The sequence below is a fragment of the Bos javanicus genome, chromosome 1, assembly GCF_032452875.1.
Source record: "Bos javanicus breed banteng chromosome 1, ARS-OSU_banteng_1.0, whole genome shotgun sequence".
NCBI lineage: Eukaryota > Metazoa > Chordata > Mammalia > Artiodactyla > Bovidae > Bos > Bos javanicus.
The window spans coordinates 126,876,253-126,895,608 of NC_083868.1; the positions used below are offsets into that span (position 1 = coordinate 126,876,253).

General features: G+C 45.3%; 1 protein-coding gene across 13 annotated transcripts in view; it reads left to right on the forward strand.

Annotated features, from left to right (window-relative positions):
* TFDP2 (transcription factor Dp-2) overlaps positions 1–19,178 on the forward strand; it is a 207,074-nt gene extending 187,896 nt beyond the window's left edge. For all 13 annotated transcript variants that reach the window (XM_061419762.1, XM_061419737.1, XM_061419702.1 and 10 more), the window contains 4 exons: positions 2,732–2,883; positions 6,708–6,874; positions 12,753–12,858; positions 13,063–19,178. In XM_061419762.1, the coding sequence (XP_061275746.1) occupies positions 2,732–2,883; positions 6,708–6,874; positions 12,753–12,858; positions 13,063–13,246 (609 nt within the window). In that variant the 3' untranslated portion in view covers positions 13,247–19,178. The remainder of the gene's footprint in view (positions 1–2,731; positions 2,884–6,707; positions 6,875–12,752; positions 12,859–13,062) is intronic.
* Positions 19,179–19,356: the final 178 nt, after the last annotated feature.

Consider the following 19,356-nt stretch of genomic DNA (forward strand, 5'->3'; position numbering starts at 1 on the left):
CAACTTGAAAGCTGACAGATTTTCCTGTGCCCCTCCCTGGACAGCTCCGCTTCCTGAGAGACCCTCGCCCCCACCCCGTCAGCTTCCCTGGCTGCCTGTCTGTCGTCTGTCTTGCATCAGTGTTTCCCTCCCCACTCACAGTCCCCAAACCCTGTGCTTGGCCCTTCTTCCATTTCCTCAGAGCTCTCATGGAACATTTGGGGGCTCCCTTTTTGGCATGTTATTATGAAAACCTGTTTATCAGCATGTCTGTAATTATCTGTTGATCAGAAAGACTTGTGCTGGGCCAGATCGCCCTCATGTATGTGGGCTTTCCCATCACTAGACGACCAGCGCAAAGCATGGTCTCTGGCAGTCCAGTGCTTAAGACTTCGGGCTTCCAGTGCAGGGGGTGTGGGTTCCATCTTCAGTCCCTGCTCAGGGAACTGAGATCCCACATGCTTCTCGGTATGGCCAAAAAAAAAAATGTGACCTGGAATATTTTTCCCCTTTCTACAATGAACGTTGCTGTTTTGTTTTTTGTTTTTTTAAGTCCTAAATTTCTTTTTTTTCTTCTGTCTCAAACCAAGTATTTGCAGAAGATTTCAACCCAGGTGCAACCTAGCTGTCAACATTTATAAAAGCACGTCTCTCTGAACAGTGAAATGAAGCACAAAATATAACTGAAAACAACTACTTCTAGTCTCCTGGTAGACACACAGCTTATTTCCTCCTAGTGTTTCCTTTTTCTTTCTTGCAGCAAATTACGAAGTTGTCACAGAAAGTACATTAAGCAAGTCGTCCCTGAACACAAATAATTTACTTCTCTGTGGCTAAGCTAGCTTAATTTTTTAACTAGTGAATGTCACAGCTACTGACATCACATGACCCAAGTCCCTTTCACTTACATGCCACCTCTTCTCTTGGTCGTGTAGGAGAGGCATGGTATGTGCTGATTCTGCCCACAGATGACCCAGATGTCCTACTTTTATCTATATCATTGTCCCTTCCAGCCCTTCAACTTTCCCAGAGCTACTAATGCAGAGCAAAATGAATGTCTAAAAATACCTAAAGCTGTTTAGCCTCTGAAATAAATGTTAATAAGCCTGGAAGAGAACAAAAGGCTAAAGATAAATGGCAACAAATAAGAAAATCAGTTTAGAACAAATGGGGTGATTTTTCTTCTTACTATCAAAATAACATTGTATGTATATTTACAGCTCTTTTCCCAAGAACAGTCTTTGATGCTATTAAATGTGCGCAGTATAGAACAGTGAATCATGAATATGTAACAACTTTTACTTACCGCTGTTTATATTTCTACCTCTACCCAGGCCCTCCCATGCCACTAAGACCACAAAGCTAGGCCAAGTATGGGCTGTCTCCAGGATGTGTTTTCTAGAAGAGTAAGATAGCCAGGTGGAGGTATTCAAACATATAATTCTTTTTCTGAGTTTTATAGCTTCAGCATATTTTTCCTCAATATTAAATGAGCTAAGCATTGAATATAATTGCCTTAGTTCATTAGCAGCAGAAAATAACAAATTAGTAAGTATGACTCAAGTAACCTTTGGTAATGAATGGTGTTGACAGTGATGGTTCTAGACACACTGTCAGGCTAGAATAAATTGGTGTCCCTTCTGTTTTGTGCATTTTAAAGGAGTAAATGTTTACTTTTTAGGGAGCTAGCACCCAACCATTTTAAGACAACATAAATTTTAATCAAACTTCAGTTAAGGCCCAGGACCTAAAATAAACACTGCTAGGATAAAGTTGCTAAAACATAGAAAATAACTGAAATGCATCACTACTGGGTGAGCAGAGGGAACAAGCTGATGGAAGGGATGAAAGGCTCTGACTTCAGGAGCTCTTTTAACCAGTATCTGTTCTGCAAGCAGATGAAGGACTTCACTGTGTAAGGTCTTTCTACCTGTGGAATTCTGTGATACATTTGCCTTATTTAAAAGAGGGTGGTAGGGTCACTTTCCTTGGCTTTTGAGTAATGGTTATAGTTTAAAGGTAATAGCAAGATTCAGTGCAAAGATTCGGGCCTTGATATACCTTATAAATTAGTGCTAAGCCTCAGGTTCCTCTTCTGAAAGATGTCAGCTGGGGAGGGGCTTGGGCTAGATTCCAAACTGTGCCCTATAGATGCTTGGAAGTTCTGTGAAGGAGCCCAAAGGGTGAATGAGGGCAGAGCTGGCAGGGCTCAGGACTCAGCCTCAGTGCAGCCAACCAGAGCAAGGATGTGTTCATCTGTTTTATAAACAGTGGGTGTCCCAGAAGATTTCACTTGAAGAAAGGGTTCTGAGGCTTTGTATAGTTTGTATGTTTCTGGGCGGGATGATCTGAGAGACGTATTTAACCCTAAGTCCTCAGGAGTCTGTGTTAGTTAAATAGAAAACAAGTCCACTCTTGCTGTATCACCTACGCTGAGAAGAGGTGCAGGTACCACTCTCTCTCTCAGATTTGTAAGATCCTTTTTCTATGGATGATGGAAACTGCGGGCCCCATTATTTGTATTAGGATATGTTAGATACCATTTAAATAAATATTTTTTGCCCTTGAAATGTATTTCTTGAGTTAGATCATTCTAATGTTTTTCCTTAAATATTCAATTTTAATTAACTCATAGGTGGAAGGTCTCTTTAAATGCTCTAATTTTAAACTATATTTTAGATGTACTTACTTCATTTAGTTCCAACTCATTTATCCACGTTAAATGACTGTACGTTTTTGTTGATCCTTACAGCAAATCGCTTTCAAAAACCTGGTACAAAGAAATCGGCAAAATGAACAGCAGAACCAGGGCCCTCCAGCTCTGAACTCCACCATTCAGCTGCCATTTATAATCATCAACACAAGCAGAAAAACAGTCATAGACTGCAGCATCTCCAGTGACAAGTAAGTGGAGAACCAGTGGCAGCAGGCACGGCCAGCCTTCTGTTCAACGTAATTCCTATCATTTGTAATATTATCTGGGTCCTCCAAGGCTGACTCCCTTGGGCCTCATGAAACAACTCTTCAAACAAGAGCGCCGTCATCTGCTAGTGCTTGCTTCCTTCTTCACCCTCCACATCCCCCTCTTGGGCCTGGCACTGTGCTGTTTGTGCTGAGGACATAACAGTGCCCAAGTTCGAACGTGCATGTACGCACACACAGATGAGATAAGTGGGCAAGTCACTGCGGTAGAGCAGAGCGTCAGGGAGCGTCTGGGACGTGGTGGGCTCACCAGGTCCACTGTGCGTTGTCATGTTCATGGTGCAGATAGCTGGGATCGGCGTGTGGCACTAAAGCAGTTTTTCTCTTTTTTTTGCTATATCGTAGAAGAGCCGTGCTTCTGTTTATAATGAATGGACACAAAAGCACTAGATGAAAAATGAAAGTACTAGATGGCGTTCTCTGCTTGCTTGCTTTCTTATTATCTTACAACTTGAAGTTTGTACCTTTTAACCAGCTTTATTCATTTCACTCACCACTCCCCCCTACCCCACTCTACCTCTGGCAGCCATCAGTCTATTCTCTGTATCTGTGAGTTTGGTTTTTGAGATCCATGTATGAGGTCTGTCATCTGTGTTGTTGCGAATGGCAGGATTTCCTTTTTATGATCTGTTGCCCATTGTCTTTTTTTATGGTCTATTGTCTCAAGTACATCACAGTTTTTTAATACACTCATCTGATGATAGGTTTTTTCCACGCCTCGGCTATTGCAAGTCATGCTGCACTCACTGAACGTGGGAGTGCAGACGTCTTTTCAGGATGCTTATTTCATTTCCTTCAGATACATATACCCAGAAGTGGGATTGCTGGATCTATTTTTAAATTTTTGAGAAGCCTCCATACTGTTTTCCAGTGGGTGCACCAGTTTACATTTCCACCAACATGTTTTCATTGTAACTAAGATTGATGGTAATATCAATATATTACTATTATCATAGTGTAAGTGAGAAATAGCAGTTTTCAAAGTACAGTTTATTTGTAACTTATTTTATTCTTCACGAAAACAGTAGTGCTCTTCAGGCCGTGAATCAGTATTGAGGTAGTTGAGGGCATAGGATGCAGAGTGAGACAGAAGGAAATGTGGCTTGTGGCTCCCCCAAGCAGCTGCTCTAAGGCTTTGTCTGAAGAACAAATGGGGATGATACTTCCTTAAATAAGGTAATGCCTCTAAAAGATCTGACTCCTGGAAAGTGCTTTATAAATATTAGCTGCTCCAAGGAGCCAGCATATAACTTATCATCCAAGTTGGGATACATCTGAGACCAAAAGAGGGCTCAGAGTCACATCAGTGCAGAGGCACAGCCCAGGGCAGTCCCAGGGGCCAGAACTTACGGGCTCCTTGGAGCTACTGCATGGCCATGGGGTTTACCCTCCCTGGTTTTTCTCTTTCTTGGCAGTGTTGCTTCCCTGTCTTGACTGTGTACAGAGATCATGGGTTACTTAAATAAGAAGGCACCAAAAAAAGACGAAGAAGAACAACAGGGATTTCTAAAGTATTTGATAATTACCTTGCTGGTTTACAGAAGTCATAAAGGACTAGCATCGGGGGCAGTAAATGATAGATATGTGTGTTAGTATTCATACACTTTATTGACAGAAACCTGTGTCTACAAGGACTTGTCACATACTCTCATAAATCCGAGACTTACAGAATGGTTAATGTATCTTTGGGAAGAATAAGCTGTTAGATTTCTAGTTCCTGTCTCTAGTTAGCCTCTTGTTCGGTAGGACATTACTAAAATTCTCTATTCCGGTTAGTCTCTGAAGTTTTAAAGAGTAGCAGGAAAGTCTGGGGACCAGTGGCCTAGGAGGATTAAGGACCCTCTTCCTTCTCAGGCGGTTATTGACTCTTGTCCTTTCCTCGCCCTCCCCCAACTGGTGTAAAGGAGGCTCTGAGCTGCTTACAGGGGCTTGATTCTCAAGGTGGGGTGCAAGTATGGCATTTTGCTTTAAATGACAAATTTTACTCTGATCTAAGATCTCAGAATTTCATGACAGCGTAAGCCCAGCACTGTCCCAGCACGCTTACCTCCCCTCTGTCCCCGAGGCTCCTGGCGACGTTGCTCCGAGCCTAGCCTGGGAGCCGGGAGGGCCATTTCTTACAGTGGCCGCTCTATTGCAAGCCTTTGCCAGGTGGCTGGACACCCTGATTTGGTGCTTTTCAAAAACATTTGGAAACGTGCTCTGTGTTATATGTGACACTGTTTTTCTTGGGGCATTTCTACTCCTGAGACCCTCAAGACAGGGTTTGGGGTTTGGTTAGTTTGTAAAAAGCCTTCCATTTTGGGGGGTTTGGTTAGTTTGTAAAAAGCCTTCCATTTTTTGTTCATCTAAGGTGTGATGTGGCTAATACTTGACTCATGAAAATGAAGTAAGCGTCCAAAATGTTTTTTCCTCAACCCTAGTAGGCCAACTCATGGTAGGGAAGTTAGGTGCTAAATTGGAAAGGCTTTCTTTCTGTATGTTTTTTTTTTCTCCCAGTGACTTCTTTGCTTGATTTACCTACTTTTATTGTCATATACTTAACATACAGTATTGTATTAGTTTCAGGCATACAGCATAGTGATTTGACATTTGCATCCATTACAAAATGATCACCGTGATAAGTCTAGTAACCATCTGTCCCTTACAGACTTATTACAGTATTATTGGCCATATTCTGTATGCTGTGTGTATCCCCGGGGCCTACTTTATAATTGAAGGTTTGTACCTTTCAACCCCCTTCACCTGTTTCTCTACTGCCTTCAGCCTCTCCCCTCTGGCAACCGCTCATTTGTTCTCTGTGAGTCTATTTTTATTTGTTTGGGTTTTTTAGATTCCACATATAAATGAGATTATGTGATATTTGTCTTTCGGTCTGGTTTCTTTCATTTAGCATAATAGCCTCTAGATCTGAATATATCTTTGCAAATGGCGAGTTTCTTTATGGCTGAGTACTACTGTCCCCGTGTGTGTGCGCATACTCATCTTCACTCATTCATCTACTGATGGACTCTGTTGCTTCCATATCATGGCTGTTATTAATAACACCTCAATGAGTGTAACCTTTTCAAATGAGTGTTTTTGTTTTCTTTGGGTAAATACTTGGAATTGCTGGATAATATGGTAGTTCTATTTTTAATTTTTTCGAGGAAGCCTCCAGACTGTTTCCCATAGTGCTGCACCGGTTTACATTCCCAGCCAAGTGCAGGATAGTTGCCTTTTCTCCACATCCCTGCTGGTGTTTGTTATTTGTCGTCTTTTTGGTGATAGCTGTTCTGACAGGTGTGAGATGATACTTCACTGTGGTTTTGATTTGTGTTTCCCACATGATTAGTGATGTTGAGCAGTTTTGGGTCTCGTGGCCATCTGTACATCTGCTTTGGAAGAAAGTCTACTTGGAAAGGCTTTCTTAATATTTTATCTTTTATGACAAAGCTATAGACAACCTTGAAAAATACTGGATTTAGACCAAAATTCCTGTCTGCAGTTTGCCACGGCTTAATGAGGGCTGGAATGTAGGACTCCTGTTGTCCGTCACAGGAAAGTTGTTTTAATTGGGAAAACAGTTTATTTGAGATGTCATTCTTCTGAACCCAGCAGAATGACTCACTGCCCTAAACGGTAACAGTCTCTATACCGTAGCTGAGCTTAGGTCCTCGTGCTTTCATTGAATATACAGAGTACAACACTCTTCAGACCTCCCCGACACCACAGAAACCCCTCACTAACTCTGTTTCCTGATACAGGTTTGAATATCTTTTTAATTTTGACAACACTTTCGAGATTCATGATGACATAGAAGTGCTGAAGCGAATGGGGATGTCCTTCGGCCTGGAGTCAGGCAAATGCTCATTGGAGGATCTGAAACTTGCTAAATCACTGGTGCCCAAGGCTTTAGAAGGCTATATAACAGGTATGTTAACTAATGCAGTCAATGTGGTCCTTGATTAAATGTCAGACCCTAACTCGCTAAAACCTTTCTCATAGAAAATTAGCGCCCGCTATCTGCCCCATCAGTTCTGTTCCCTTACCCTGAAATATAACCTCTCGAATTTCTTATGTTTCACTACTTTTCTTTAGAGATGCAAACACAAAAAAATACAGTGAGCTGGAAATAATTTATTAGTTTTGTCTAATTCTCACCTTTATAGAAATGGAACCAAACTGATATATTCTTTGGTGATTTGACTTTTCACTCAACAACATGTTCTTTAGATTTAGCCACAGGATTTCACGTAGCTGTAGTTGATGTATTTTCACTGCTGCGTGGAATTCCAGCATGTGGATGAAGCACAGTTTCCTTGTTCATTTTACTGATGATAAACCTTTAGTTTTGTTTCCCATCTCTTGATACTTAAACAGTGCTATTTGAACATTCCCACTACTGTTTCTCGGTGACTGTGTGCATGTATCTGCGAGTGAGATTGCTGGGTCCGAGGCAGGCCCATCTTCATCTTTATTAGATGATGCCATGGCTTTCCAACATGATTTTAATGCGGTACACGCTCACACAGAGTGGAAGTGTTTTGTCTTCCCAGGCAGGTGGATGTGAACTGGTATCATTATTTTTTATATTGATATTTAATTCCCATACTGTATGATATACCACTTTAAAGTGTAGAGTTCAGTGATTTTTAGCATATTCACAAGATTTTTTGTAGTCATCAGTTCAGTTCAGTCGCTCAGTCTTGTCTGACTCTTTGCGACCCCATGAATCACAGCACGCCAGGCCTCCCTGTCCATCACCAACTCCCGGAGTTCACTCAAACTCATGTCCATCGAGTCAGTGATGCCATCCAGCCATCTCATCCTCTGTAGTCGCCTTCTCCTGCCCCCAACCCTCCCAGGATCAGAGTCTTTTCCAGTGAATCAGCTCTTCGCATGAGGTGGCCAAAGTACTGGAGTTTCAGCTTCAGCATCAGTCCTTCGAAAGAACACCCAGGACTGATCTCCTTTAGAATGGCCTGGTTGGATCTCCTTGCAGTCCAAGGGACTCTAAAGAGTCTTCTCCAACACCACAGTTCAAAAGCATCAATTCTTCGGTGCTCAGCTTTCTTCACAGTCCAGCTCTCACATCCATACATGACTACTGGAAAAACCATAGCCTTGACTAGACGGACCTTTGTTGGCAAAGTAATGTCTCTGCTTTTCAATATGCCATCTAGGTGGTCGTAAGCGTCTTTTAATTTCCTGGCTGCAGTCACCATCTGCAGTGATTTTGGAGCCACAAAAAATAAAGTCTGACACTGTTTCCACTCTTTCCCCATCTATTTCCCATGAAGTGATGGGACCAGATGCCATGATCTTAGTTTTCTGATTGTTGAGCTTTAAGCCAACTTTTTCACTCTCCTCTTTCACTTTCATCAAGAGGCTCTTTAGTTCTTCACTTTCTGCCATAGGGTGGTGTCATCTGCATATCTGAGGTTATTGATACTTCTCCTGGCAATCTTGATTCCAGCTTGTGTGTCTTCCAGCCCAGCGTTTCTCATGATGTATTTTGCATGTAAGTTAAATAAAACAGGGTGACAATATACAGCCTTGACAAACTCCTTTTCCTATTTGGAACCAGTCTGTTGTTCCATGTCCAGTTCTAACTGTTGCTTCCTGACCTGCATATAGGTTTCTCAAGAGGCAGATCAGGTGGTCTGGTATTCCCATCTCTTTCAAAATTTCCCACAGTTTATTGTGATCCACACAGTCAAAGGCTTTGGCATAGTCAATAAAGAAGTAGTAGATGTTTTTTCTGGAACTCTCTTGCTTTTTCCATGACCCAGTGGATGTTGGCAATTTGATCTCTGGTTCCTCTGCCTTTTCTAAAACCAGCTTGAACATCTGGAAGTTCACGGTTCACATATTGCTGAAGCCTGGCTTGGAGAATTTTGGCATTACTTTATTAGCGTGTGAGATGAGTGCAATTGTGTGGTAGTTTGAGCATTCTTTGCATTGCCTTTCTTTGAGATTGGAATGAAAACTGACCTTTTGCAGTCCTGTGGCCACTGCTGAGTTTTCCAAATTTGCTGGCATATTGAGTGTAGCACTTTCACAGCATCATCTTTCAGGATTTGAAATAGCTCAACTGGAATTCCATCACCTCCACTAGCTTTGTTCGTAGTGATGCTTTCTAAGGCCCACTTGACTTCACATTCCAGGATGTCTGGCTCTAGGTCAGTGATCACACCATCGTGATTATCTGGGTCGTGAAGATATTTTTTATACAGTTCTTCTGTGTATTCTTGCCACCTCTTCTTAATATCTTCTGCTTCTGTTAGGTCCATACCATTTCTGTCCTTTATCGAGCCCATCTTTGCATGAAATGTTCCCTTGGTATCTCTTAATTTTCATTAAGAGATCTCTAGTCTTTCCCATCCTGTTGTTTTCCTCTATTTCTTTGCATTGATTGTTGAGGAAGGCTTTCTTATCTCTTCTTGCTATTCTGTGGAACTCTGCATTCAGATGCTTATATCAAATTGCAAACACTCAAGCGTCAGGGAACACATGCAAACTAACTTCTGCTGCTGCTAAGTCACTTCAGTCGTGTCCGACTCTGTGCGACCCCATAGACGGCAGCCCACCAGGCTCCCCCATCCCTGGGATTCTCCAGGCAAGAACACTGGAGTGGGTTGCCATTTCTTTCTCCGATGCATGAAAGTGAAAAGTCAAAGTGAAGTGGCTCAGTCGTGTCTGATCCTCAGCGACCCCACGGACTGCAGCCTTCCAGGCTCCCCCATCCCTGGGATTCTCCAGGCAAGAACACTGGAGTGGGTTGCCATTTCTTTCTCCAATGCATGAAAGTGAAAAGTCAAAGTGAAGTCGCTCAGTCGTGTCTGATCCTCAGCGACCCCACGGACTGCAGCCTTCCAGGCTCCTCCGTCCATGGGATTTTCCAGGCAAGAGTACTGGAGTGGGGTGCCATTGTAAGTACCAATTGAATTCAGCCTGTTTAGGAACCACAGTTTCTCAAAGTGGGGAAACAGGGCAGAGCAGTTGAATAGACTTTGAACTTTCAAGTGCTAAATAAGTGGCCATAAAACATATAAACAAGGATAAAGTCTATTTAGTCTGGAAGCATGAGTGCAACTAGGCTTTACATCAATATCTCTTTTTAAAAAAGTTTCTTTGATCTTATGGTAACTATATTTAGCATTCTGATAGTGCTGAACTATTTCCCAAAGCAGTTGTAGCATTTTACAATCCTACCAGCAATGTATGAGGGTTCTGATTTCTCCATATCCTTCTCAACACTTGTTATTGTTCATTTTATTTTATTACCACCACGCTAGTGAAAGTGAAATGGTATTTCACTGTGGTTTCGATTTGAATTTCCCCAGTGACTGCTGATGGTGAGCATCTTCTCATATACTAATTGACTATTTGTGAATCTTCCTTGAAGAAAGGTCTATTCAGATCCTTTGACCATTTTAAAACTGGGTTATCTTTTCATTATAAGAGTATACTTGAAAGCAGAAACACTTTGTCTTGCGTGTCCTAAAATTCAAATTTTCAATAAGTAAGAAATCTTTATGATTATAGTTCTTAAAACTATGGTATATTGTGCACATATAATTTGGGTATACAGACACAAGTGTTCTACCTTTTTGCCAGTTTCCTTCATTTATAAGTATTACTACCTACAGTTTCATACTGTATCTTAAAGGCACTTTAATATTAGCTCTAACAATTATTAAGCCAGATATAAAGCAGTTGCTGCTGTTCTATGGTTTTAGCCACAACACAAGAGCCTGGATTGAGATTTGGTTTTTATTGCATTTAGTGCTTAAATTCACACCACACACTTCCTGTCTGACCCCCGCGTCTTGCCCTTCAGCCTCCCAGTCCCCTATTTGCACCCCCTGCCCCCTCCCCCCCATTCTCCCCTTGCTCCTTCCAGAAGAAGACCTGCTGTTTTCTTAGCAGCTCAGGCATTCTAGTCATCCAGTAGGGTCTGCAAAAGGCTCTTACTCTGTAAGTCACCAGGACTTTATTTTAGCTCATTCTCAGTGAAAAGACCAGGCGATTAGGTGGGCTCTGTGGTTTTGATCTCTTCATGACCTCGTTTCCAGACTAGGGTAGACTTTCTGGTTGGTGCAGAAGCGTGTGCCTCTAGCGTGCAGAGGGACAGGATGGCCCTTGAGGAGGGTTGTGAGAACTGTCGTGTGGGTTGGCCTTTCAGAGCCATTGTGAAAGGAAGCTGTATCCTGTCAAGAGCTGTGTTCTGACAGAAGGTTTCCATACATACTAATTAATAATACTTGGTGCAGGATTCTGGCTTTAACTTCATGTACCAACTTGTTCTTGTATCCATTTAAAACCTGCTGTTCTTAGAATTTTTTTCCCCCCTCACAGCTGCTTTAGTTAGCCTGTGAAGAAAAGGTTCACAGGCATGTCAAGATGAATGCAGGCAGTTACTTTACTTGTTTCCTGCACGGGAGCCTCTCACTTGATCAGGTAGTGCTGGGAGGGCAGAGCCTCCAGTCCTAGCACGTGGTTTTTTTTCCTTTTTGCACAATAACTACCAGACTATTTTGATTAATAAAAGCTCATTTTGGCAGTTTACCTTTTTCTGAGCCTATGCTTGGTCTCATCTTACAACATAAGTCAAATAACTTTTTCTCAAGAAATTTCATTTCTGGTATTTCTACCACCTGTGTTGTAAACTCACCTTTGAAATACACGATGCTCATTCATTAACATTTAGATTTTATTTGTCCCAGTCACTGCCTTCTCTGAGCTAACCATCTAGATAAGGAGACAAGGGTTAAATAAGTTACAGGGCCTCCCTGGTGGCCCAATGGTAAAGAATCCGCCTGCCAATGCAGGAGACACGGGTTCCATCCCTGATCCGGAAAAATCCCACAAGCCAGGGAGCAACTAAGCCCGTGTGCCACAACTCCTGAGCCTGTGCTCCAGAGCCCAGGAACCACAACTGCCAAAGCCCGCGTGCCCTAGAGCCTGTGCTCTGTGGCAAGAGAAGCCACAACAGTGAGAAGCCTGCGCACAGCAATTACAGCGCAGCCCCCACTTGCCACAAGTAGAAAAAAGCCTGTGCAGCAGCAAAGACCCGGCACAGCCATAAATAAATAATAATAAAGTTACAGTAAGAAGTAGTCAGGGTTGTGATGGGGGAAATACAGTAAATGCATAGAAAACAGGACTGCAAGGATACATCTCCAAAATATTTGATGCAGACTGAAACAGCAATGCCCTCATGAAAAATGTGACTGTGCATAGCCTTTTAAAATAAGGTTTAGTTCAAGCTTTAAAGCAAAGGATACCAGGAAAAAGAATAAATCTTGGTCAGTAATAGCACTGAGTTCCCAGGGGGCACTTGAAAACATGGCAGTGGGTGTGGGGGTTGAGCAAGAATGTGTCTGTGCTTCTGACATAGGACGTTCTGACTTAACTGCTTATCCACTCCTGCTCTGGTTGTTAACACCCCAGTCAGAGGCTTTTGTGGTGCATCCAGCAGGTGTCCAAGAGTAGTGCAACCATCAATATATTCAGTGGGATGCCCTCTCAAGGGCTTCTGGAAGAAAAAAAGAATGAAGAGTCTGGGCTTGGTCAAATTTGAATTCTTTCCAGCTGTAGTCTGTCTCCCTGTATCCTCCCCCTTGCCCCAGTCTTATGTTCTAGAAATTTCCTTTTTCCAAGCCGAAGAAACCTGGGTTCTCCCCAGGGCAGGAGACTGTAACAGAATGGGCTGCTTGCCTCATTCGTCCGTGCTGTCTTCAGACCATAGCAAAAGCAGCCACGGGACTTACCAGACCTCCATCTGTTTTTGTTTTTTCCTATAGACATCTCCACAGGACCATCTTGGTTAAATCAGGGACTGCTTTTGAACTCTACCCAATCCGTTTCAAATTTAGACCTGACCACTGGTGCCACCTTGTCCCAATCAAGGTATGTACTTTGTCAGGGTTAGAAAGGTTAGCCGCCAAGCCTGCTCCTCACTGGAGGGGCGCTGCAATCAGCTGGGTCTCCTGCGGATCCCGGCAGAGCTCGCCTGTGGCCCTCCCCTTCCTGGGCTCTCGTCCTTTATGTTTTCCAAAGCTTAAAGCCTGCACACCACATTAACGAGCCTGTGTGTTTCCGATTGTTTGCTAGTGTAAACCAAGGGTTGTGCCTGGATGCTGAAGTGGCCTTAGCAACGGGGCAGCTCCTTGCCCCAAACAGTCACCAGTCCAGCAGTGCGGCCTCCCACTGCTCTGAGTCCCGAGGCGAAACGCCCTGTTCATTCAACGATGAAGACGAGGAAGAGGACGAGGAGGACTCATCCTCCCCAGAATAAAGACAGGCGCAAACCCGCGTTTTGCTGTCTGATGCTCATGTGTGTTTTTAGTGTGAGCTCTTGTTTTTGAAACGATTGCTTCAGTCTTTGCCTTTGTTTGCACTGTGTGTTCAGTGAAGACTAGGGAAACACAATAAGCAAATTACCCGAAGGCTGAGATGGTTGAGATGAAAGCTAACGTAGTGTGAATGAAAACTCTGACCAGCAGAGCAGTAGATCACATGGCAAACAAAGCCTGTTCTCAGGTGGCGGAGGGGACCGTGCCTGAGGAGCGGGCAGCGTGAGCGCCACACTCTTCCCTTCCGCGAGGCGGGGCCGCTGTGGCCCCGCGTCCACCCGCCCCCTTAGAACTGAGATGGCTACATGAACAGCCCCCAATGGCCTGGGTCCCCGTCCCGTTCCCTGGCCGGGGCTGCCCTTTCCCCGAGGCTGACCAACCACAAGAGGTTCCCGGTGGGAGGAGCTGTGCAGTGAGTGAGGGAGACCACGGGGCCCCAGGAGCACAGACGGAGCCGCTGAACTAGTTGGAAGTCTAGTCGAGGTGCTTTACGCATCAGCTGCCTTAGACGGCTTCTAGAGAGGAGCGAGCGCATTCTGAAGTACTTAAGTGACATTTAGAATAATTTATAGTCCAACTGAAATTATCACTCTTAGCCAATGCATTGGTGCATAGAATTTTCTAGGGCTACTTCTGGAAGCCAAAATAGAATAGCATTTTCATGTGCATTAAATACTTTGCCAGCACTGCCTTTTGCCAGCATCCTAAACCTGGAGTGTTACAGAGCAGGAAACTGTCTCTGTGGTTTTAATCAGAGCTATGCGTTTCCTATAGCTTTTTCACTTAGCACAAAACAAAGAAACGGCCCTGTGACCGAACTGCTTGCTTACTGTTCCCTGCAAATAATTGTATGATTTCACCCAGTGTGCAGTTTGTGAAAGTGAACTGCCATTGCTTTTGTCTGAAAAGGAGTTCAAGAATACGAACAAGCAGTGTTTCCTGTACATGTCACCTTCTCTACATTCTCATGAATCAAAATGACCATACTGGGTTGATTGCTGGGTAAAACACATTTCAAACTAACCTGATAGTTTCACAGAAGCACCAGAAAACGGTGAGCACCCCAGGCGACTGGGCGCGCAATGGAGCAGGACGTAGCCTGTCAGGACAGACCAAAGACGCCACTGGGAGCCGCACGTGCTGGGTTCAGTTACCGCCCCTCTGAATACGGGTGTGGAGACAGCTGCCACCATGGCCAAACCCCAGCTTAAGTGCACATTAAGGCCTTGGAAAGGAGCAAGTGATAATGGAAAATTAACGCTAGTCCTTTGACTTGACTTGTTTGTATTTGCCCTTAAATTATGCATCCGGTGTCTGTGAGCTCAGCCCACCGATTCTTTTCTAAATCCCGCCCGGGGAGTGTGCAGGCCAATGCCTGCAGTGACCAGAGGGGCAGGGCCTCACTGACCCAAACAGCTAGTACAGAAGAATGTAGAGCGTTAAGTTCCTTTGAGACAAAACTCATTCTGTCAGGAATAAGCCATAGTGCAGAGTGTGGAGGCAGAGGTGGAGACAGGTGCAGGACTCTGGCGCATCCTGAGGCCGGGCATGGAGCAGGTGGGTGGCCAGGGGCCTCCCGACTGGGAAGGTCATCAGTTGCACAGTCGGGTAGAACCAGGTCTCCAGGCTGCCTCCACCTGTACCTACCCCAACCTTTCTCATCCCCGTGCTTGAAAGGGGCCGTAGAGAGCCCCGGGGCCACAACTAGCTTTTCAGACTTGGAAATACTGTGCCATAGGCCCCAGACCCGCCCGTCCACATTCAGGACAGGGGCACTGATGCCAAGCGCGCCTCAGCCTCACCAGAGTGAGTGGGGAACCACTCCCTTCTCTGTTCTCTCTGCTACAGATAAAACACGGGTTCAGGAGAACAAGCAGCCAGACTCTTAGCATTCATTCCCAGTGCCCCATCACTGGCCACTGTGTGGGGTTCAGCAGAACTGGCCTCCGTTCCTCGGTGACGGCCCTGGGTCCCTGGTGAGGATGCCCAGTGGGGTCACGCTGGGGTCACAGGACATGGCACAGGCGGAAGGCTTGACCTGAGCAGAAACCCAGAGGGAGATAGTTGGGGAGGTCCTGTCATTCTTCTGCTTCTTCCCCATAGATTTATCTGGTTCTAAAGTCCAGACAGAATTTCACGAGAAATCAAACAGAAAAGGATGCTAGGAAATTGTGGTTGGAACAGCCAAGCTTCGTTATAGAGCAGTACTTGGGACTGTTTGTACACATGTCCACACACGGACACTCCTCCCAGGCAGTGCGGTCACACTCCGCTCTGGGAGGAGTTCAGGAAGCCTTGTTCTTGCGGGGCCCGGTGTAGTTGGCAAACTTCGCCGCCCACAGTGCCACCCAGCCAGTGGATTCATGATCTGTTCCATATTCACGCAGGGGCACCCAGCCTGCTGTATCTGGCCCTGCTGTGGGAGGGTCCACGGCGCCCAGGCACCTGCCACTCCTCCTTCCCTCCCCACTGTGCACATCACCTGTGATGACAGGATGATGGAAACAGCTCCAGCAGGCGTTGACTTAATAAACTGTGCCTTATGATCATGGAGGACCTCGGGAAGGGGCAGGAAGGGAGGTGCTAAGATGGTGATCCTTGCCTCCCAGCCATGCCTACCACCCTGCAAAAAACATGACAAATGTTGACCCACGTCTCAGAGGAGGGGTGGGGAGAAAACTATGCAGTGGCTGCCATCTCAGCAGGAGAAAGAGGATAACTCTCCCTGCTGGCAGAATTGGCAGTGGCCACTGTTCTCTGCCCCACTTGAAGAATGATGCCTGGGTGAACCCCCAAACAGGAGCCACTGCAGGTAACTCAGAGACGGTCCACAAGGGAGTGGCTCGCTTTAGCCATGCAGACGTCACAAACTCGGCTGTTACAGAGATAGCAGAGTTTGGGTGTAACTTGGGCCCTGGGATGGTCAGAGAGCAGTCAGGATGGATGTCCGTGGGGCAGGGTCAGCAAACGAAGCGAACCGCCTCAGCAGTTTCTACCAGAACCACATACAGAGGGAGAAGCCTGGTTAGCTTCATGGGCAAGTTGCTTCAAGTGCCAGCCCCCTCCCTGTGGGCACATCTGTGAGGTAGCCTTCAAGGCTGTGCTTTCATGGGGTCCCTGAGGGGTGAAGGCTGGACAGTGAGTGAAGATTGAATCCTTCAGTAAGTGAGTGAGTGAGAACAGAAGACGTTCAGATTGATTTGTGCTGTGGAGAAGATGACAGGGTTGTGGCCGGGGGGACAGGCTGCTGTGGCTGGCAGTATCCGGGGGAAGGGGGTAACCGAAAAGGTGACGTTTGTTCTGCATCGGACCACTGAAAGACGTCTCTTCCAGGCCACTCTACCCCACAATTGTGCACTTGGAATCTCTGCTAAATTCCAAAGGCCCCACTGTTCCCAGCTTTCAGTATACGTTTTAGAGTCTGTTAGGGAATTTTTAAAAGAAAACCAAACTTAGCTACCAGCAGTAGCCATAAAACTAAGAACATTCTGACCCATGAAGTTCTCATTATGAGCTGTTACCTTCCAGTTGAACCTACACAAGAGAAAAGTGATTAGAAATGGAGGACTTTTCTAGGCGTTTTCTTCTAGTTTTACAACGTTAGATACTTTATATTAGATATATAAAAGAATCTTTTGTGTATGACTGGCTTTAGTGGAGCTAAAGACTACCTGAGGGCCATTTTCCCAAATAGGTTCCCCATTTCCAGGCACCTGAAGCAGTAGCCCCCCAGCGCTGACCGTGTGTGCCAGGGCCCGCTCCTTGTCGCCGGAGCGGCCCTCAGACGCGCCTCCCCACCCTCTGACCCACAGTCCATGCAACACTCAGGCCATTTGCTTAACTTCAGTTGAGCCAAACACTACCACCTAAAAGGAAAAAGTGACGTTACGATTTTTACCTTTTTCTTAAAAATTTCAAGCTAAATGCCCATATAAATTACAGCGTTTCTCAGGAACCAGCCAAGATCTCTCAGAAAAGACGACCTTTAGGATCCCGTTGTCCCATGTACTTATACACTCCCGTTAAGCCCTGGGAATCCCTGACAAGTACAGAAGCTTCGGTGGCAGCAGGTATCCACCGACTGTGCTGTTGAGACAGGAGAAAGCTTGTTCACTTAAATATTTCTGTGCAGCTGCTCTTTCAGACAAAATCTTGCACCATTCTTATGAGGCCTTGGCTTTACACAAAGGCCCATGAGTTCCATGCTGTCTTGACCCCTTGCTTTTCCAGCAGACTTAACTTCGGTCCTTCCTGCTTGTAGCCACCTTAGAAGCCAGTGTAGCAGAAACGAAGGGGCAGCACTTGCCCCTTCCTCCACCAAGGGCCTCAGAGTGGGGGAGAATGTCTCCTCCACCCACCCACTCAGGCATGTGAAACAAGCCCAAAGCTGACTGGCCCAACACCCCCCAGCCCGTGTGGCCTCCAGGGCCCGCACTGCACCCAGAATCTCCCTCCTGGGCTACGCTGCCTCCTACACAGCCCTCACCACAGTCCTCACGGAGGGCCTTTGGGTTAGCATCAGCTCTCTGTCACACCAAGTGCTGAACAGCTAAGGAGCAGGAGTGGGACTTTGCTCATGAGGGCTCAGGGTGAGGCTTTGGCGTCATCTCTGGGCCTTCCTCGGCTTGGAAGACCCAGGCTGAGACAGCCAAAACTCAGAAGAAACCCATTCCTCCCTGGGCAGAGGCCCTCACGCAAATTGGAGGTCACCTGGCCCTTCTGTTCCATGTTGGCTTGTTTCTCTCCATGTCTATCCCAGTATAACAAGGAAACGTCACCAGATCATGTTTGAGTTTTGAAAACCATTGATTTGTCGCTTCAAACTTACCGTTTTGTCACTTGAGTCACCTTCAACATGCTGGGCACTGTCTAATTAAACAAATGGCCTGGTGGTTCTGCTTGTTCACAACTGGGTCACAGATTTCTGTTATGCTACGAGTCTGTGGGAACCCAGATTCTTTTCTGCTAGCAGATTTCTCTGAGTGCGTTGCAGTTGTTCTTCCCAGTAGAGTCATGGTGGCTTCAACCGTTCAGTGTCCCCAAAAGGGGAACCACCAGCCGAGCCAGAGCTCAGAGGGGACCATGGTTCACGACTGTGGTTCCTCGAGGTGGCTGTCTGCCCATCCCCTCCCTGACTGTTAGCCAAAATAGAAAGGCCACGAGCCCAAATCTCCAGCCAGTTCACCTTTTCATTTGGCAGTGTTGTACTGTGATCATGTGCTGTTAGGTTTTATGTCCAGAAAATATAGTTCTGCTTCTCTTTGCATGAAGGAGTCATCATGGTGCCATAGGCTTTAAGCATTTAAACAAGAGAAATAAGGGGAAAATGCAAACACCACATCTGACCTGCCTAATGTAGACTTTATTAGATTGAAGTACCTAACCTAATATGATGTATTATTTTGTAGCATCTCAGACTTTGTAAATAAATACCATTATTTTTATATGGAAATTTTATAGAAGAGCTATTTCTGTATACTTAATTATTCCTGGGTTTTCTGAAATTGCTTCCAATAGGTAACGGACAAGTCCTAATCTGTGCTTCTGTAAGGATGGTTCAAGGACCACCCACACATGGGGGTGAATTGATGGGAGGGGCTTTTAAATTTTGCCTTCCTAAGGCCCACCGCAGATGCTCACTCAAAAGCTCTGGGGGAGGGGAGGGGAGGGGCAGAGCCTGGGAAGCTGTAACTTTAATAAACTGAGTGGTTTTGGTATCCATTAAAGTGTATCTTTGTCCATCCTGAAAGAGTCAAAGAAGGAAAGAATAAGCTTTTGAAATGAGTTTAAGTTGTGCTTGAGGAAAAAAATGTATCAGACTGTTCTATGATTTGAATGAGATGTACTATAGAGAAAATAAATAATTTAAAATAATGGCAGTCTCATTCTTTTGGGGAGGGGGTGGTTGGTGGGTCTTGTGCTGCATGCCCAGCCCTCGCTGAGTCCCTCCCCCAGACTTGCCTTCATACGGGAGCTGCCTCACCCAGGGTTACACCGCATGCAGCCAGTGAGGGAGTACAGCGCATGCAGCCAGTGAGGGAGTACAGAAGTC